The sequence below is a fragment of the Amblyomma maculatum genome, chromosome 10 (genome assembly GCF_055883805.1).
Source record: "Amblyomma maculatum isolate TAMU_Amacu chromosome 10, ASM5588380v1, whole genome shotgun sequence".
NCBI lineage: Eukaryota > Metazoa > Arthropoda > Arachnida > Ixodida > Ixodidae > Amblyomma > Amblyomma maculatum.
Window position 1 is genome coordinate 91,854,569 of NC_139353.1, and position 22,122 is coordinate 91,876,690.

The window sequence follows — 22,122 nt, forward strand, 5'->3', positions numbered from 1 at the left end:
AAATACTGTTTTGAAGGTTTCGCGGCAGTATCTACGTTCTTATCAAGGTCCTAACCAGTGTGATATTGCTAGGCTCAAATACACCTACGTCACTGTGAAATTGATTTATCCTGTGAAGAAATGCGCGACACCGCGTTTCGAACAACGGTCCTCTTGCGCACTAGGCAGATATACTACCTCTACGCCAGCACTAAATTCCTACGATTCTTTCCATAATTTTTTTGTCTCAAGTTGTCTGAGATTGGAATCGCTTGCATCCTTGACTCAGAATTCACCCAAACTTAGATCCATTTATTATGCAGGCCAGATCTCTTTATTTCCGGTTAAGAAACTGTAGTTCAATTGTTGTTATTGATTCAACAAATGATTGTCGCCTAGGACCCTTGTTGAAGAAATGAATCTTTGGTGATGTTCGTCTCCAACATGAAAATAAATTTCGCGTTTGATAACACTCTCGCTTTTTGAAGTAAATGGGCAACTGTGGGTAAAAGCAGCTTCTGCGGGACACTGCATTTCAAAAACACTAAAAAATATAAATTTTTCTGCTATATTTCGTAGTACTAAAGATGCAATGCATGCAATAGTTTCATGACCCTGATACTTTCGCGGCCATATATCTGCTTTCCTGCCAAACGGCTAGAGAGAAGTTTATTATTTACAGAGCTGTACGACTGGCATCATTTGAAGGTACAATGTGTTGCGGTAACTGTATCTGATATTATTAGGATAAAGTAAATGTTTAGACTTCCTGTCCCGAAGTGAAGAGAGCTTCTCATCTGTACAAAGCAATACATGGTTTTATTAGGGGCAAGATTTTTTCTGATTTGTTCCTTTCTCAGAGAGGATAATGTGCAGAGTAATACGATGTTTATCAGAATACCCTTGGTGTTTCTCCAAGAAGTCCGTAATTTGAGGTAGCACTTCAAGACTTCTACAATATATATATTTTATTTTCGTACAAGCAAATTTCAATTTTTGGGTAGATCAACTGTAGGGAAAAAGAACAGCACGTTATAAACATTGATGGATATTTTTTTAATGTTGGCCGGCGTCACCATGGTGGCTGGAATCACTGTGATGGGAGCTGCTAGATGCGTCGTGTGAGCACGTTCCGCTGTGCGGGTCGCAAGAGGCTTGGTGATGTGCAGAATCGCCGTGGTGAGCCTGGCTATGATCGTGGTGGGTTCCGTCTATTCCGCAGGACATGGCGGACAGGTCAGTGGTACATCCACCATTCATCTTCAGGCCACGCTGTGCGCCTGTGTCCCAGTCCACGCACCAGTGGCTCTCAGCGTCGCACTGCACCGGGTTGTACTCACCGGAAGTGGTGTTGCAACGGGGCTCGCTGCCTCTGTCGGATTCTGGAAACCAATTAAAAGCCGGAAAGCAACATTTATTCGACAAGTCCTACTTTGGTATTTTACGACACTATCGCGGTATAAGACAGAACCTATAGATTGGAAAACAAAATCATTTTTCGGTATGCTCCACTATATAGTTTGTTTATTAGGTCATTGTTTTATTATCGTTCCGGTGTCATACATCCAGGCCTATTAGACATGATCATTGTAGGCGATTTACCAGAATGGTTACCGCTATCAAACGGAAATAGTTTGCTATATTTTTTATTATGCATAAAAATTTTTGCAACTTGCAAAGAATGAGGCTGCCCATGAACACACCCCTGGGGAAAGCTGAAATTAAGATGAACCGGAGGGGAAGAATTATTTCGTAATACATACTGATAACGGCGTCTTACGCAAGCTCCAATCCCTGTGCGCAATTTCCGCTCGACTACTGTTCCCAAGGACGCGGGTTTGAATCCCGGCCTTGGCGGCCGCTTTTCGATGGAGGCGAAAATCAAGGCGCCCGTGTGCTGTGCGATGTCAGTGCACGTTAAAGAACCCCAGGTGGTCAAAATTTCCGGAGTCCTCCACTACGGCGTCTCTCATAGCCTGAGTTGCTTTGGGACGTTAAACCCCACAAACCAAACCAAACCTATATTTTTTTTATTATTATTTTCGAAAAACCTTTTCATGCGTAACTTTAGAAAATAATTTTTACAGTCCATAAATACAGAATCAGTCTTATTTCTGTCAATGATAACCGCCGTAACATCATATAATGTGTACTACCTGAGTAGCGGTGTAAAATACTTGAAAACCGTGCTGCGCATTTGTTTTCTTCGTGAAATTATGCTCGTTTCTTTGAAGAAAATCTCCTCTTTGTTTCTGAATAATCTGTTTTAAAACTTTTCATGCTACAAGCGTTAATAATATGAAATGTTCGCTTAGAATTGATATTCTTTCTCAGGTTTCAATTGGTTTAGCTGTAGGTGTTCCCCTTAAGTCCGGTAGTGAGGCTTAGTTTAACGACTTGTGAAACAATATGTCTAAATACTTAAAATAGAACTCTGTATAGAGCTTATGAAGGCATTGACAATGTCATTTGGTCCGGGACTTTTCACGTGAAGTTTTAGGAGAAAATTAAGAAAACGTGCCTCTAGATCACATCTTAAATTTAGAGCAAATTCCTAGAATAGGACTAGTGAGAGTCGTCAGCAAAAATAAGAGCTTCACACCAAAGCATAACTAGTACGGATTTTCTCATTATATATCCAAAAGGACGGGAAAAGAGGTTTTTCAGCCCCGGTATAGCGGATACTGGGGCTGGCAAAAATCTTTTCCCCTTCTTTTGGATATATAATCTATTATCACATACTCATGCATGGCATTTGCATTAATTGTCGGGAGGCTGTTGTTATGTGTCTCCAGAATATTTCACAAGATATTTTAACGAAGTAGAAAAAAAATTGAGTAGAAAAATACCTGTACTTGTAGTGGGTAGTCTGCTTTATTACCATTTTTTATTTTTTCCTGTTTCCTGCTGCTAATCGGATTTTATCATTTTCAGATTTTCGTGTGAACGCAAAGTCGCGCGTTATCATTGGGTTACATTCTGAAACCTTATGGCAATTTTTGGAACAATATGTTCGATGCCTTGAAGTGACAAAGCTTTAAAAAATAGGCAGAAGACGTTGAAATTACTATCAAAACTCCTAACTGAAAGATAATGCGTCCAGTTTATATCAGCATAATTCATCAGTGCTGAAGAACAAAATTGGAAACAAATTGAAAGTATCTTAAAGACTAAGTTTGCGTTGTTTAGTGTCAGTACAAAAGCTTTGTGATCAAAAATACGAGGTTTTAAATAACAATTTCCTATTGACGGCAAGAACTACAATAATGTATGTCAACAATTACAAACAGGCAATGTGTACCGTAGTAAAATTAATGACCGCTTGAAGCATGTCAAAAATATTGAAGATATAAAGCATAATTTATTTCAGTGGTTAAGTAGAAAATTGATAACCCAATACATTTTGTGTCTGATAAATTAAAATCGACAGGAATAGTTAGACTCTCAGTGGCCATTATATGAAGCTCTGTATATATTTTCTGTTTAGTAGCAGCTCCACAGAGCAGCTAGATAGCTAGTTATGCGGCTCCTAAAATGTAAACAACGGTATGTTTATGTAACTGCAATGAGAGAGTGTTCAGTGTCACGGCTGATGTCTTTACAAACCGACGTTGTGAAATCACCAACGATAATTTTAGAAAACTATTGAAACTGACCAACATTTAAATATTTTCGGTCATGCGGCACTAGTTGATTGCAATGCGTTTGTCTTATGGCATTGAAATTGGGAGAAAACTATTTCAAAGCAATCGATTCCTATTCTGTATTCTTCACTTACATCAAGTGCAGTAATTAAGATCGATAATGCATTACCCTACAAAATAAGTAATTGTAATTATAATGAATTAATTATCTGTGTTACGTGTACCAAATTTTTTGGTGTCCTTAATTGGTTTGCGGTGTTCGATTTGAAAGCAGTGGCCAACGAGTTACACCGGACTGCATGACAGCAATGTTTTGCTTCTGCAGTTACCTGCCATTCACGAAAACGAAGGAAATGTATTTATATAGATAAATGAGTCTCTCATACCCAGAGTCGCTTTGAGACGTTAAACCCCATAAATCAATCATGCACCTACATTTTTACTTGTCTAGCATCACAATCTACCTACTGCACAAAACACAAAAAATATTTGTTATAATTTTGCACCTGCCTCACGTGGGCACTTTATCAACTGCACTAAACATGATAAATATTTTTGTCAGCTGTTTCTGAGAATCAGGGTTTTCATACACGGTTTGTAGCTTTACAATTAGGTTGCTCATCATTGAGGTAATGGGACAGTTTGAGCTAACCAATTGCGCTCTAGATTTTGACCAGCTTCCTTGATAACTTCGTCACGCAGTTCCAATACAAAGGTAGGATGTAATACAGCAGTTCTAATAAAAAGATCTCAAAGCATGCGAGCAGATTATTTTACTACTTGCATCTGTTTAAACCCAAAATAGGAAAAATAATACTTTTCTAACAATCGACATTTTAATAGAAGGGATAGATAGCGTCTGGCGTGAATGTGTAAAAAGAAGTGCAATCGCTTGCCGCATAAAATATAAAGCACAATCTCTTAATTATGTGCATTTATTTATTACACCGGAGGGAACGATAATGTCCTAGAGAGTAATCCTACATTCAAAAAATATTTAGCGCGAACTTATAGGGAGACGAACCAAGAGTAATCTCCTTTAGACTGTTAATCGCTAGGGATCGCTAAGCTGAAAAACGTTCGTCGTCATAATCCCTTTAAGCACCACTTGTGCGCGCATACAAAATACTCGCATATATAGGGCCAGGGTAAAAAAAGTGGGATGTACAGAAATGGAGAAAGCTCTGACAACATTTGATCAGCTACTGAAGTACATAATGGCACCCTCCTGCTCAGAGCGATGTCTTGAGCATGTGGTCTAGGATCTCAACTCCCGAAATCATTGATGTTTTTATGGCTGCCCAATTCCGCAAGTGACGCTGGAGAGTGGAGGAGAAGACTATGGCGCGTGCTGCAGGCGTATGCTTCGGCGCGCATTACGCACTCTCAAAAGAGGGGCGGCAAGAGGTGCCGAGCACTGTCTCGCCAGATTACCGCATTGGATTTAGCGGTTAAATTATCTTCGTTTTGCATGGCTTAACAACGCATTTAATAATCACTGAGTTCGGATTAATTTTTCATTTCGATCCGGTTCAAACGGAGCCACTGTAAAATCGCTTCAACAACAATTTCGGTTTCTTCTGTGCGTCACCAAGGCCGTCAAATGCTGCTCTCAGTGAAAGCTGGCATAAAAGTACGTAAGACGTACTGCAACCAACAACAATAGAATTGATTCTACCGGCCGGCATTCCATTGTGCTTTTTAACGTTCACTAAGATTTGCCAACAAATGCGCATAAGCCTACCTTTATTGGAGCAGAACTGGCCGCACATCGGGCTGCTGTAAAGCATAATTGCGGACAAAATCCTCAAAAATGGGTACTTTTCAGTGATTCTAAAACTGCCGCACAATGCCTTCCATCGGTCTTGAGCAATGGCGACATGGGTACCTTGCACCGGAGGTACAACACCTGCATCACCAGGCACTACAATAGGGTCACAAAATAATCTACCAGTGGCTACTAGGAAATAGACGAATTGTTTGTAATGACTTTGCTGATGATGCTGCTCGATCGACTCACGATACAACAAACATTCTCCAGATACTATTGACAAGAACCGACTCAGCAAGGAACTTTCGATTGATCACCCGAAACGTGACTTGAAAACCATGATCTATGCCTCGAGACTGGGCATTCCAATCGCAACACTTTGACCAATTACTTCAACTGCGGATACCTTTCGGCCTACCCCGCTATGGTACTACAATGCTGTGTCGCCTGTGGTAGGGAGTGGCGTTTATAAGCGCCTATTCCCATCTCACTGGAATGTGATACTCTCCAACGTGTACGAGTGCTGGTGTGATGAAACGATTTCGTAAATACTTTGTGACTGCCCTGAATTTGAGCGTTAGCGTGCTTTCCTGGCTGCTACACTCCGCCGCTTGGACTCTTAACCTGTTGTCATCGTAAAAGATTCAAAATCTGCCCTTAAAAGATTAGAGCGCGGGTTCCCTACTGATGCCTTGTCTATCTATCTACTCGTAGTGCAGAATCTGCACAATGGGTGCACATTTTCAGTGGGTGCCTCCGAACATAGGTGTCAGAGGACACGAGGTAGCAGACAGTCTAGCCAATAAAGCACTGTCAGGTACTTCCGTAAAACAAATTAAACTTTAGTTAAGCCCGGTAGCAATTGCGAAAGCAATAATAATATAAGTACGCTATGGCTCAGCTTGTAGTGTTGCCAATTCCTACGTTCTTGACTCCTGAGTGAAGACGTCGACAAGGAGTCTTCACTGTTCAAAGCGTCCATTACAATCCATTCGGAGTCGTCACCTGTTGAGTACGATTCAAGAGACGGCGTGACTTATCTTTCTGTTTATCAGAATGCATAGCGAGTGTCTCAGCAGAGCAAGTGCGAGCATTTAAAATTACGAGGGTTCAACGCCGCTGAACCAAATATTGAGCGAAAGCATTACCTGCGGGTGACCGAGCGTTCTTCTTCTGTTTTTCTTCTTCCTCAGCCCACATATAAATCCCCGCTTTAACCAACCGATATGAACGTGCCTTAGTGGCCCATAGGGGTAACGTGATGCCAGGGCCCTAGCAGGCTGATTCTGACATAACCGTCCCATGTGAAGCGAGCGACCCCTAGGTGGCAGCTCCTTCCAGCTTGGGGTCGTCTACGGGGGTCGTCTAAAGGCCAAAGGTCAAATGTGGTTACTGCCGGGACCACGCTGACGGCTTGAAAGTGCGAGTAGTATTGCTTTCACAATAAAAGTTCCTAGAGATAAAAAACGACCCTTCAGAAGAAACAATACTGAATCATTTCAGTACCGTGTGGAGTGCGCCTCACAAGCCATGTGTGACCAAGGGTCTGAGAATACATCAGGCCCGTTTACTACATCGAATTTGAGCGGGCTTTGCTCGTACTCCTGCCTGGATGCGTACTAGGGGCTGGCAGCGTCTCCGCTATGTTCTATATGAGGTGTGTGCTGGGATATAGAACATTATATTATCTACTGTCCAGAGTACAACGCGGAAAGGTGTGCGATGCTCACTTCCTTCAAGAAGACAGGAGCCCTTCACAGTACATTTCAGGATGTTGTCTACCCGAGTGGAAATCAGACATGCAGAAGGGAGGCTTCATGTCTTCTTTTTTCACTCTAGATGATGGCAGCTGGAATTGCCTATGTTCTAACGTGAATGATGTGTGCGTAGATGGTGACTTCTGGAGTGGACTATGTTATACTGTGAGTGAATGTGTGCATAGATGGTGACTTCTGGAGTGGTTATACTGTTAGTGAATGTGCCCATAAATGCTGGCAGCTGGAATGGACTAAGTTTTATTGCGAGTGAATGTGTGCATAGATGATGACTTGTGGAGTGACTATGATATACTGTAACTGAATGTGTGCAAAGATGGTGGCAGATGAAATGGACCATGTTTTACTATGAATGAATGTATGCAAACATGGTGACTTCTGCAGTGGTCTATGTTACACCGTGAGTGAATGTGTGCATAGATGGTGGCAGCTGGAATGGACCTTGTTTTACTGTCAGTGACTATGTGCGTAGACGGTGACTTCTGGATTAGAATATGTTATACTGCGAGTGAATGTGTGCACAGATGGTGACAGCTGGAATGGACCGTTTTTACTGTGATTGAATTTGTGCATAGATGGAGACTTCTGGAGTAGACTATATTACACTGTGAGTAATTGTCTGCATAGCTTTGGACAGCTGAAGTTGAATATGTACTATTATAAGTGTCTGAGCGGGTATGGGGTATATATCACAGATATTAGGACTTTTTAAAAAAAAATAAGGGACGCTACAGTGGAGCAATTGCCGGCATAATAACCAAGGCTAATCCGACCTGTAGCATAAAACTCAACTCACGGGCTCTTACTGAAGCCAAAATTCTAGGCCCTTGATGACACCTTCATAAGAAAGGAAAGCAGTGAAGGCACTCCTTACGCTTTTAAAGGACTCGGGGTCGAGTTCCATACTTTAAATAGACGCATTTTACTATAGACAAAGCAGAAACCTGGGCTAGTTATTTGCGCTAGTTTTTTTATCTATGATTTATTATAGATCTCTGAACAAGTGACAGACTCATGGCATTGGCGCTCTTTACTTTTATACCCCCATCACCACGTGTACGGTAGCCTGCGGGGCACCGCCTAGGTAACCTCGCTGCCTTTCTATTCTACTATTTCTCTCAGCAATTAGGAGTGCTGCCCTCACACTAGGGGGCATTTATCTATATGCAGACATATATTTATATATATGCCCTGTGTCGCTGGAAGTTAAAGAACACAACGATCAGCAGCAGTAATACAGAAGAAGACAAAGTGGCAGTAACGTTTGGTGCTAGAAAAAGGTTGATACTGCTGTGCTTCTATGCTTTGTGTCCTGTGTCATCCTGGACTAACCTTCGTGCACTAAGCTTGCCACGTATCAATATTGTACCACAATTTGTTTGTCATTCCTCCCTTTTTGATCTAGGATAATATCAGACAATCGAATTAAAGTGCTCATAATAGAGCAAACTTTTTATAATTGCCATTACCCTACCAGCTGTTCCAGAAACTCTTATGCCTGTTTTACAGGATTAGGCTTTCTGAGATATAGGTTGCCTTCGAGGCACGCTGACAGCAGATTTGATGGAGATCAAAAATAAGAGAATGATATTGACTGAAACAAAATTCTAGTAGTTACCTTTTCGACTGCCATAAATATGCACTTGTGTCTATAATACCATCTGTAGCTTGTCATTAGGTACCGCGATTTCAATGTTCAATTTTCAAACCGCATTTATCACTCGCGCTGTTGTCGAGCTAGTTTGGTCCATTTCTGACGTGATTGAAAATTTGCCTTTGGAGAGCCCCCGGTCATTGTATATCGGAGCACGTGATTCTGTGGCGGACGTCCCGTCTGACTTCCGTCTCACCTGAGCAGCGCTGATTTCTGTGGATGCGACTACAACTGAAGAAATACATGGAAGGTCACTTGGCTACGTACGGAAAAGCATGAGGCTTTTTTACCTTTTGACACAGGCGCTTTCTGCTCGAGTTGTGCACACAATTGGCAAAATTGGTGGAGACATAGCGCGAAAGGTGGCAGCGATTTCTATTTTATACTAAGTTCTCCAACTACTTCCAAAGACGAAAATATTTCGCATTGCGCCTAGGTGCGGTACTTCATTATTAATAAATATAACTGAAATAATTTGCTGTCTTTGCACTGATAACTATTCATTTATTGTTTTATGTCCTTCAAAACTAGAGTTGATACACAGCAAAAGCCTGCATTTTGCCTCCAATTCTTGCTAACTACTAAGTTATACCTTGGTATGTATGTGAACAAATTGTGATATCGCATGAGAAACACATTTGTAGTGTCTTTTGGCCCTGCCAACGCCCTCGGCGTCTTAGGGCAAGGAGCAGATATGTTCAACCGCCCGTAACATGCACTGGACGGCCACGTTCCCCTCTCCAAGTTTTAATGTTTTTCCCTGCAGGGTGGTAAAGATTTCAAATAGGTTTGTGCGTTGTATTCGGCCCCTATTTGTTTCCTTTTATCGTTTGGGATATTTTGTATTTATCAGCTCCGCATCCTCTTTCGTCACATTTTTTATCTAGTTTCAAGAGTACGTTGTGTACCATGGATAATTTTTTTATTTTATATTACATTTGTGTAAAAGTAGTGATTCCTATGTAGTCCAACCCTATGTCCAGTATGGAAGGCCGACAACAGGTGTTGAAATATTTACACCACTTAAACAAGTACAGTCTCAAGTTCTGACTTGCCTGTTTTGTGCTCCCACTCGTAGTGCGCGCGGACGCAATGGCACGACTTGATATTCTTCGAAGGGCCCTTTATCTGACCGAACTCTTTGTCGTAGCAGGCGCAGAATGGCCTTCCCTGGACGGCATCCCCGAAGCACTGCAGGGCCTTGTATTCACCGTGTTCGTCACATTCGGGAACCAGGAGACCAGCGCGGTCGGCTGTGTTTGCTGTCTCTTGCCGTCGACGTCGTTGGCAGTCGGTCTCATTAGTTGCAGCTGTTTGAGATAAGGAGTAATTATTATTTCAACCCTCTGAAGAGACCCTACAATTGCAAAATGTATTGCAAAACCACTGCTTCAATAACCGTTTGTACTGATTTTGTTCGTGCTTTCTTCAAGAAATTTACATTGGAATAAAACTTTTTGCAGGAGCGTGTAATGGGAACGATATATGATTGTGAATTTCTTGCAACAGCCCTAAATATGTGATCGCAATAATTTAAAGACAATACCCAATATGTTTCTTAGCACAAGAAATAAGTGCTAATTCGGCACCCGAAGTCTAGCTTGAAACAACACAATTTGATGTAGTGTCAAGGACCATGGAAGGTCTTAACTAACTTTTTTATCACTGTTGACAGATAGTTCTTACCGCTAATTGCACATAAATATTCCGACCACGTCAGCTATACCTGTGCTCTAAGTTTACATATGAGAAACACTAAAAAAATGTTTAAGAATAAACATTTACAAAGTTTCCTTACATAACGCAATTTATGAGAACAGGTTTACGTTCATATCTTCAGCGCAATATACATTCTATAATATACGAACAGGTCAGTATTCCTTGAACACCGTGGAGTTAGGCTTCCACGGGCGTTTGCGCTATAACTTGTTTCTTATTGAAAATAGACTTGTTTATTCAAAATGCGTAGCTTCTCGGCAGGCCGCCTGTTTGTTCGCCCCATCTTTAAGCATCACGAAATATGCGTCTTAATTACAAACTTATATTTCACCCACAGCAGTGCGCGTCTTAGTTACAAACTTATATTTCACCCACAGCAGTGCTTATTCCGCATAACATTTCTCCACTACAATTAATAGGAAGGCTAATGGTTAAAAAAATAGGGTAATTTTTTGCTCTATTAGAATGTTTAAAATCTACCCATGAACCTACCTCAGTTTTTCTGATACTTAAGTGTTCCTCTTGTGGAGATTTTGTGAAAATGATAACTAAATTCTTATTACCAAGTAATATTAGGCAGAAGGCCTTATACATTTCGGCGGGCATTCTTAATACCAGAGTGCGAGGCTGCTAGCCAGTCAAAAACATTTACTGTTTCACACCAGATATAGTTTTGGAAAATTTTCCTTCAAGCGATTGTGAGCGCCCAAAGCTTTGCTGCTGAAACATTAGGCTCTCCAATACATGCCTACTACGACCTTATTTGTACAGTCAGCCATTGTTTAAAAGCATCGGGCTAAAGGTAATTGCTTACCACTGCTTCGCATGTAGACGAGGAGGGGGGGGGGGGGGGGCAAGCAAGAGATCTAGGGCGTGACCAAAATATATTGGGCTAAACTCAGCGTCGTTTGGTAGGCCATTCTTACTAGTGCGATGCTCAATCGAGGCCTAAGTAGCTGCGAAGGTTTATGAGCTGCATACACTGCAATTATATCAAATGTGGTTTATATAAGACGAGGAATACAGCCGCAGTCGTTCTTTAGGAATAGCTAATAGACAGGGCACTCAATATTGGCGCACTGAGCGATAAGAAACATCAAAGATGTCGCAATCTCATCCGGTGCAAGGCGTCGTGCTTAAGACATTGCGCGCTTGCCTGAATCATAGTAAAAAAGCACGCAGCGAATAACACCAAAAAAAAACGTCGCGCTCATAACTGAGCCAAAACGTTAATTCCCGGTGCTTGCTTCGCCCGAAGCAGAAAACTCATCAGATGATACTGGCTCCAGCATCATGATCGGCGCGCATCTTCGCTTCCTCTCTCTATTTCTGCTCTGCTTTATCTCGGCCTCGCTGCACCTAGAAATCGACTCTCATGCAACGCTGTTAAGCACTGTCCAACTGTACATGTCGTATTGAAGTCTCAGAGTGTGAAGCAGGAGGGCAAGAAAACGTGAACAAGGGCTATGAAAACTTGCCGTCTAATCTATAGACGTCCGTTAAAGGAATCACTTACCACAACTTATGTAGCCGATGAGCGTTGAAAACTGCAAAGAATGAACACCACAAATAGAACAGCTTAGAAATAATATTGATCACCCAGTATATTAAAACATATACAATTGAGCCTATTTCTTGACAGTGAGAAAAAATGCGAGGTATACCGCACTCTCAGCCTGATAATGAGGAGGGAGTTCACAAGGTTAATTACATAAATTATTTGACACTGCAAATTATATTATTCTCTAATACGGGCACCTTTCACGTCAGCGCGATGATGCAGACCAACTGGTAAAGCAACAAACATTAACGATTACCTTTTAATGGTCAAATGTTTGGGTTTTTGGAAATAGCTTTCATTTTATTGTTCCATGCAAAACCAATTGGAACGCACAAAATTTTCTTGGCTTCTAATAAAAAATTGTCGATTAAGTTTTCTAAGATATGCCTGTAGTAAGCACTATAAGGTGAGCAAAGCTTATGTCATATACTAAAATAATTTGTTAGGTTTGGATTGTAATATAAGCGCAGACGGCAGGATATTGCACACCAAAGATTCCTAGGGAACGCTTTGATAAATTCGCGTAACGTCGCACGCTTGTACTAGAGAGAAAATAAAACCACACACGAAGGCGGGTAGGTGAGGACTTCTCTAAAAGCGGTACGGAAACATGTCGCCTCAGAAGGTAAATTTAGAGATTTCGCCCTCTTCTGGTCGCGGGTGAAAAAAAAAAAAAAAAAACTTGTTTTCTATGCCTTTCTTCGTTATACAACGTACATGTTTTAAAAATATTTCTGATTCCTTATTCAACAAAATGATCAGCCCGGCCAGCTGACAACAGCGGTGATGCTCGAAAGCTGGTCACAGCGCAGAAAGTTCATAAAAAATTACGAATTTCGAGTGTAAATGTCATTCCCAAGCTTATCAAGCACCGAAATTGAAGCTCATTCTCATGCCTAGGTAAATGGGACGACGTCCTTACTGTGACATCTCAAAATATAACACTGAGCGCCAGCTTTGCGAAACTGCTCCATGTAGGCAATATGCGCAGTAAAAAGGCACTTCACTTCTACAGCTGAACCACAAACGCCGTTATTGCAAGCTTCGAAAACTGGTCTTCTGACTTATCGTTCCAGTTGTTCGGTACCATCGTTATAGCTGAATTTACAATTACAGACTAGCCACAGTTCAATAAAGGGTACAAAACAAAGTGTTACCTTTAGGGAGTCTGAGTTGTTTTTAAACACGTATTTGGACCCTATTGAAGATAAAATGTTTCCAAGCAGAAAATATACAAACATGCGTGAGTTGAAAACTATGGCACCGCGTAAAGCCACGTTTTAGTTAAGTAAATTATTCGTTTATGAAAAGCTCATGAAGATCGATAACTTACCGCTAGGACATAAACGGTGAGTTGCTTCATTTTTTTTTTTTCAGGATTGTCTTCCTGTTCCAGGAGAGAAATAAATAATCTAGCATAAGTATAGGACTATCCACAACCTTCTTTGTTTGTCCAACGCGGGAAAACCCCTATGTGAACAAAACGCAAGGAAAAAACACGAAAGTACATAGCCGACCTAATAGCAATCGCTCCAATTACCGCAACAATATATCTGACTAGTCGTGCCAGACACCTCTAATATCTTTATAACAGAGGAAAGCATGGCAATGTACTGTGAATATACACCATTTATATCATGCAAATAAAGATATCATTCGTACCTATACTACAAAGACCAGACTAAGTACACTGAAGATTCAGTGAAGCCCCCTAAGCTTGCGATCATTTTCTAGAGGTATTTAAAAATAGACACTACGTGTTTGCGTGTGTAGTCTTTGTTTCTGTCTGTTTTTATATACCGCTAGAAAATTATTACAGCAAGTCGTTAGCAACAAGCCCCAAGTAACGAACTGTCCAAACACTTCATTTGTATAAGACAGAGATTTTGAAATTTAAGTCTGCGCCCGGGCGATGACAGCACTGAACGAGGATGTATTTTTAACCCATTTTACTGAATGTTGGGCAAAGAAGTATTACGTATAACTCATGCGTTAGTACCATCTGTGTTTCCAATAACAAGATTCCTTTTAGAAGAACATGTACACTACAGATGAACAAAAGTCCCGGAATCATGAATAAATACTACAAACCGAAGAAGTAAATGTGCACTTTTATGGAGTGCGGAGTACTGCGAAGTGCTTCTTTACATCAACGTCGCGGCGAATAGAATGCTAAAACACTGTAGGTAGAGAGAAAGCAGAACGCAGAAATTTTTGGTTTGGTTTGGATTTCGGGTGGAACGTCCCTAAACGACTCAGGCTATGAGAGACGCCGTAGTGGAAGACTCCGGAAATTTCTACCGCCAGGGGTTCTTTAACGTGCACTGACATCGCACAGCACACGGGCGCCTTGCTAGTCGCCTCCATGGAAAAGCGGCCGCTGAGGCCGGGATTCGATCCCGCGTCCTTGGGCACAATAAGCGAGCTCCCTATCCACTGCGCCAACCAGGCGAAGTAATGCAGAAAAGAAAAACTCAACAATGCATCAAACCATCTGGTATAGTTCGCACTAAGTCCTAATATAGAGCTGTTTATATGTTTTCAGGGGCCGCACTACGTGAGCAAAAAAGTTAAGCAGGAACTTATGTTTTATCAGGGTCGTAAGGCTTTCCTATATTAAAATATCAAAACACTACGCCTGCTTCGCATGCTGTCTTGGATCAGTTGTTGGAGAAATAATTTCAAGTTAAGGTTGTTACTAAAAGAAATTTGACTTTAGTCACGGAATGAAAAGAATGGCATACGTTTGCTGCAAGTTACTCCACGTTCCACTCCCGCCGTCCCAGATCTTTCGTATCTGTGAACCAGTGTTGAGTGTGCCGCTTTTGAAGGATAAGATGGGAAATCCCGGCTCAGTTGTCATGCGCCACTCTGCTCTCGCCGTCAGGCTCCGCCAGATTGGTTGTACGGAAGAGCAGCCACCGGAAACGGGCGACCTATTATCATCTGACAAGTACGAAGCATGACTTGCCTCACAGCAGAGCCAGCCCGTCGAGATATGTTTTGCAAGATGGTGTGGACCCTACTTGACTCTCCGTTCTGAGTGTACTTTTCGCTTGAGGCTCCAGATAAGCGGTTTTCTAAGCTCCAAAAGTGGTTCATTTTTCACTGTCGCCCGACAGAGCGATAAAAATCTCGAAAGGGACCGTATACCGCACGCTGAAAGAAAATAACGGCAGGAAGTGCAAGGTGACCCGAAGATTCATATTTCTAAAAGTGAAATTTGAACGTCTACTCAGGGGCCCAGGTTGGATGCCTTCAGAATTTTCAAATCAATGATGAATAAAAACAGGGTTAGCGACAATGCAGCTCATAGATTGAGAAGCGGTACTTCTGCTGATCGAAACGTATTATTGATTTTTTGTAAAGGTAAAATTCCGAGATATGGTAAAGTTTCAATATAGAATAAAACTCTAGGACTCAATTCTAGACAACGGGTATTTAATTGGCAAAATTTATTACCGCACCCTTCGGAAGGGCCCTTGTTACATGCTGTCTAGGCGCAAATACTGGTTCGTAGCATACGTAATTGAGGTGCAGTATTCCTATAAATTATGTCAAGGACTCGAGTGCACACGTGGCCATATTCGTATTAACCAAATAGGGTATGAACTTTATATTTGGAGAGTCAGTAAGAAAAAAATGCCTGCGACTGCTATTCTGATTAAAACAGAAGCCGCTCGCCTGCATTATAGACTCATTGAGATACTTCGCTGGAAAATACTCATTGCTGGCGCACCAACGTTTTCTTTCGAAACGCGGGGCTTTACTATAGATAATTTTATAGGCCGTATTATAAGTAGAGTAGTAAGGTCAAATAATCGGCAAACGGGGAAGTAGTGATCGGCTAGCCGCTGAGCGATGACAGATGAGAATAAATTGGCGTTAGGAGCATGTATACAGGTATGAGCTGCACAATATTGATGTAATCTACCTGCCGCCACAAATTCGAGACTAGACACATTGATAACATTTCCTAACCCAAAAGCTAAAAGAACGGCTAAGTAATAAGCCACAACAGGTTATGTGCGACATAAGGTGTCTGTGTTAAGATCTACAGCAATGCAGAACTGGTCCATGGCGCTGTTAGCCTGTAAGATCGTTTCCATTTCTAGTAGGAAATGGCTAATATCTGACGGCGGTCGGTAAATTACCAACATTGTTAGTCATTTTAGCTTTGAGCCCAACTTCAAAGTTATTGGAATTCTGAATGTCCAAATGATATATCAATTCTTAACAAGTCGAGCGCATATCGTGAAAAAAAAAGCGATTTCAAGATCGTTTCTATTTCTAGTAAGAAATGGCTAATATCTGACAGCGGTCGGTAAATTACCAGCACTGTTAGTCATTTTAGCTTTGAGCCCTACTTTAAAGTTATTGGAATTCCGAATGTTCAAATGATATATCAATTCTTAACATGTTCAGCGCATAGCGTGAAAAAAAGGCGATTTTACCCCAGCTGCGTGAGGAACGAGTCGCGAAGATTCACTAGTGACCATTTAGGAAAGGATATTCAACAGACCGAAAAGCATCCTCTGCGAGAGGTCTAAACTCGTCCCACTACTTACGCAAGCTCCGGAGGTCAATGTTAATTTCAGTGAATTCTGAGCCAGAATTTGCGCCGCAACCCTCCTTAAATTATTCCAAATCCAAGAACGTTTGTGTTGATGGAGGAGCGGTGTTTCGTTTTATTTGTGGTAATTCAGCTTCTGAGGACACTCGGATGAGTGGATTTTTTTCCTGCTTCTTGGCATAGATTTTGCCTCTTTTACCCAAACGTACTTATACTGCTGCTCTCTTCCTTAATTCCTGCCCATGCAGAATACTTCATGATACTGTTTTATTTGGTTTTATCGAAAATTATATTGGGCAGCAGCTGACATCCCCTGAGTTTGCTTAGCGTTTTAAACCGTCCTTCTTTGGTTACCCGCTAGAAACGCGTGCAAGAATAATCCGAATGTTTTCTTTCTTGGCAGAAAGGGCGTATAGCGACAATGTCTTCAAGTGAAAAGGTTTCCATCTTCAGCTTATCTGCGACGTCTTGTTGCGTGCCCAGCCGATATGTTTGGTGTGTTGAACTAACATGCCATAGATCTCAAGATTAGCGTTTCGTTTTTATTGATTTGCATCTTTCTGCTCTCTGAACACACGTTGGAGCTGGGTGGCCTGTTGCGTTACCGACTCGCGCAAGGCCTTCATTTCTATGTTATTTGCGTATGCCTTTTTTGGGGGGGGGTCAACTTAATCTGCTCTCGTAACATGCTACTCTCTTGTAATAGAAAGCAGCTGAATCCTCAAGCTCTCCCACTGTTTTCACCCGGTTAAGAATTTCTGCTTTCAGTGGTAACATATGCCTATACCACTAGTACTGGCAGCGATTCATCATATCTTTTTTTTTATATTTTAGCTCCTCAGACGAGACTGAAATTTAGTCCGCACTACCTTTGGCGATGTAAGCAACCGGTTGCAATGAAGTGCCCCCTCGAGTCTTCAGAATTTCGAATGTTTTACTGACTCGTTCCTCGCGTTTGGCTGCACGCATTGTTGTAAACAAGGCTTTGGACTGGAACGGAACAGAACCCAAATTATCACCTGGAAACTATGGAAACTATAGTTTTTACCGCTTATTGCACATAAATGTTCCGACCACATCTACTACACCTGTGCTCTAAGTATACATATGAGAAACACTAAACAAATGTTTAAGAATAAACATTTACAAAGTTTCCTTGCACAACGCAATTTATGAGAACAGGTTTACGTTCATATCTTCTGCGCAATATACATTCTATAATATACGAACAGGTCAGTATTCCTGACCCCTGTACTTTTTCTTCCCGTTAGATCTAAGCAGCAATCTGAAGAAGTAAAAAAGTAAATCTCGTAAGGGTAGGGACGAAAGTTAGGTACACAATGTTTGCTGCGAAATTCTCAACTCATGATTATTCAATACTTTTGTTGTACATTTTATTTATTTTATGTTATTTAACATTATTGCTTCTCTCAACCGAGAGCCTACCAGACGTAGCAAAAATAGGCATTTTATGTACAGTCGCGAACAGAATAAGTTTGACCACTCTAAAGCATTAAAACGCTTCTGTTCCGTTCTGTAATGGAAACAAATATGTTTTCTGCCTCAATGTCCAAGAACAAAAGTATATATTCAAGCGTATGCTACGAGCATTCATTATGTTTTTGCCAGTTAACGTGCAGAAGATTGCAACTGCCAAAGCGTGGTCTATATTCTTTTGTCTTCGACTATACATGATTACATCAGTAAATTTGAAAGAAGCACTTTCCAATAAATGCCACGATTCAGATAATTCGTGCTAAGATGTTCTCACAGTGACTTCTGAATGCGAGAGTTGGACTGTTCGCAAGGCTAAGAGCTGAAGAATTGACGCTTTCAAAGTGCGCTACTGGCGGAACATCTTGAGAGCGTCTTGGACTGCCACAAGATCAAATCAGTCGGTATTGGCGACCATAAATAAACCATTACAGCTCATTGGAACGTCAAATATTACAGTTTCAGGTGAGCTACATTGCTCATCTGATGCGAAGAAAGTAGTCGCTGGATAAAACTTTGATGCAGGGAAATACTGAGGGACGCGTGACAAGTGTTAGACAGCGAACACGATGGTTGCATGTCATCGTCGAGGCATTGTAGATGAATCTATGGGATATTCGAAAAATGGTGTAGAGCGGGAAGCCTTGCATGATATGGATCATAGATGACAAAGAGTTAGACACCAATCAATGACTGAACTGAACTAAAATGCAAAATACTAAATATACAATTTTGTTTTAAACGGGAAAAAGCAGAACCAAAATAGAGCGAATAACATGAAAGTTACATTTAAGAAACAAAATGTTTAAACGCTGCTGAACTGAACGTAGAGAGAAAAGTTTGGCTAGCAAGCAACTCTACCCTCCTGATCCGTCCTGGAAGCCCAAAAGGTGATGGACAAAGGAGCAATGCCGTCAGCGGTAGCCACCAAGGTCCCGCCCGCACTAGGGACTACATAGAGAGTTTGTGAGAGGAGAGCCGTTGTGCCAGACGCCAAAGCAACCTCCATTTACTTCCAAGGCAATAAACGTTTTTACCGCCATCGCAGACTGAGCATTGCATTGAACACAACCAGCGTTCTGTTGAACACATCAAAGACAAAGTTCACCGATGTTCTAGGCAGGCCCTGGCGCCTGCGATGTGGAAAGATGCTTTCCTGCACCACTCGGTCAGCTCTCCGTGGCGGTGCGCGCGTGCGTGTCTGCTGGTATGCCCTCACGTGCCATATAGACCACGTGAAGCGGTAAAGTTTCTTACAGGTCTTGATGTATTGCACTCGTCTACAGACTCCGGTAGTGACACGCCGTAGTTGTCGTTCAGCGCCCTGGCGTCGTCTCTTCGCGAGACTTATTTTTTTTGTTCTTTGGGCATCTCAGCCACACGCATATACTCTATTTCTTCGGTTTCAAGCTATCAGGTGACCTTGTATTATGTGACCACTTCTGAATCGGAAGACTGAATTTGCCGCAGCCTGTATTGCTGCCGTGATGAGCATGGCCGCTCTCCATCCACGGTGCGCTTCTTGGGAGCGAACGCATCGCCCAGCTTCGCGCCGCATTTCGTTGCATGCGCAGTGAAGTGCTTAGCCAAATGAGAACGTCACGTGCGGCGCATTTTGCGCAGAGGTTGCGGCGGAGCTAAGGCGCGCAGCACTCACCTGTGGCTTTGGCGCAACTAGTTGGTAACAGCGCATGTGCATCAGTGGCCTCTGCCCGGCTCTGAGTTATGCGCCTACTAGCTTAGTGTTGCTATTGCTACAAGAGGCAACAGAATTTCTAATACTGTGGAACAATAATCGGAGTACACAATATTAAGGTGGGAGGCCACACTCCGAAATCTCTTTTTTATTTTTATAACAGCAGGGAGAACTATATTAATTCTTTTCTGATTAAGCTTGTTTTATTCAGCTTATCCAAGTATTTAAATTACAACTATCGGTTCAATTTATATAGGGGGGGGGGGAGGTCTTTTCCTCGAAAGTGTATTAAATTGGCAGTCACACTAGAAAGGATAATTAACTGGAAGGCTGAATTGATCAAAGCTGGGGCCCATTATACAGCTGAATGTGCGACCTGTGTAAATAACTAGAATAAATGTATTGCAATATATATTGAGAATGTGCAGCTCAACAAATTGAGAAAGTCATCCATCTTCCCCATATTTTTAAATAATAGGTGGTATATTATATGATTCTCGATAGCTTTAAATTATCCTAGTTAATTGCAAACATCTGAATATAATGAATCAGTAGCCAAAAATCAATTTCAATATATTCGCTCATAAAAAAAGTTATCACAGCGTAAGAAGAGGTGGAGGAAAATCTTGTTTTTAGAAGAACGTAAGTAACGATTTTGAAACACGTTAAAGATGTGAAAAACAACATATTTAAGTCTAATGTAGAGCCTCTCCGCACTCGCCGAAACACCCACGTCTGGTGGCTGAGAAGACATACGCTGCGTACGGTGTCGATTCCCAGCAAGCTTGAGTTTCCGACTTTTCTGATCTCGGGACTTGTCCATACTAGACGAAATATTGTATTATTGCTCTGAATGCTGTGTCGCAGCATCTGTTAAAGTTGCAAAGCGCTGTTTTGCCACTTAAACAGTGTCTAAACAAAGCACAGACGAAAGTAAACAACAAACGTCCTTCTAACGTGTCATAATAAATAACAGCTTAATAAATTATAATAATACATTAATAACTAAGCCTAAGAACACCGGTGAATTTCGGTGATATCAAAAACTAAAATATATAGTAAATTATAATCATGCATAAGAAACTTATATTTTTGTAAATCAATGCTACTTATTTTCGGTTTCAGAATATCACGATAAGGGTTCAAAAACAGGCTGTAACTCCTAGACTAATCCAGAAAAGACCACAATTTTTTTTTTGCAACGTGTACCTGAGTGTTTTCAGATATTTAAAACGTAAAATAAACGTTTTGAAAAAACAAAACGGACCTTTAAGAGTGGCCTCCCACGTCGTCTGATTACAGTTGTGTGAACGAGAACCGGGAATAATTAAAAGAAGCTACTGTGACCTCTTGTTAGTCATTCTAGCTGGAATACGAACTGCGGCACTGGATTTGTGCTTCAAGCGATGAACTTAATTCATTCCATTCTCTTATTTCCCGTGGAAAGAAAGAATGTCTTGGTCAAGTGTACATCACGTCTTTTGCTTGTGCTGCCCAGAATTGTTTACATGAAACAAACCAAATATATGTTACGTCACTTATTTAGTGTATATCCGCGTTGATTCCATGATATTCTAGGTTGAAATTCTAGTGAGGTGGTTACCCTTCTCCATTCTAGCGGTAGATTAGAAGTTTATAGTGATTTGCGAACTGCCTGTTTCAGATATTCGCTGCACCATTGAGCACATATCACATTACTAAATTCGTTTCAAATTCGGTCAGGGCCGTCAGATAGCTTGGATTTAATTTTGAGTAGAATAGTAAGGATTCCGGAACCAGTTAATATTACCGGGTCAATAACCGAGATACGAGGGGGTGGCACTAGTGGCTGTGTACAAATGCTTCTATAAAGCCTGAGTGAAAAAAATTCTCAGGGCACCGCAAAATCTGCACTGAAGTAATGCGTAAGCCTGAGCGTTGCTGCTGCACACGGTAAACCCCGCGGCCCTTGGAGAGATTTCAAAGAGCGGAAGTTATTTTACCAGCTGCATCGTTGACTACATTGTGCGCCAAGCTGCGCTAGATTTTTATTTTTCTTTATTTTTATAATTACATTTTAATGTATATCTTATTACTGCTTAGTTTATTATCTATTTATTATTGTCTTATTTTGCCTATAGGCTCATAGTGAAAATCTCTCGTCGGGGATAATTGTACGCCAGATGTGTCTGTGAGATTCCGCGAGTGACAGATACTACGCGTTTCCTTTCCTGTAAACCAATATAGAGAACGCCGGTGAACTTTGATGCGTTAAAC

General features: G+C 41.4%; 1 protein-coding gene across 1 annotated transcript; it reads right to left on the reverse strand.

The window, feature by feature from the left end:
- Positions 1-1,011: 1,011 nt before the first annotated feature.
- LOC146177008 (U20-hexatoxin-Hi1a-like) lies at positions 1,012-14,995 on the reverse strand. Its single transcript, XM_084583048.1, has 5 exons — positions 14,848-14,995; positions 13,437-13,490; positions 12,059-12,089; positions 9,879-10,133; positions 1,012-1,361 (listed from the first exon to the last, which is right to left on the reverse strand). The coding sequence occupies exons 2-5, from the start codon at positions 13,464-13,466 to the stop codon at positions 1,036-1,038; spliced, it is 642 nt and encodes a 213-aa protein (XP_084439174.1). The 5' UTR covers positions 13,467-13,490; positions 14,848-14,995; the 3' UTR covers positions 1,012-1,035.
- Between the last annotated feature and the right edge of the window lie 7,127 nt (positions 14,996-22,122).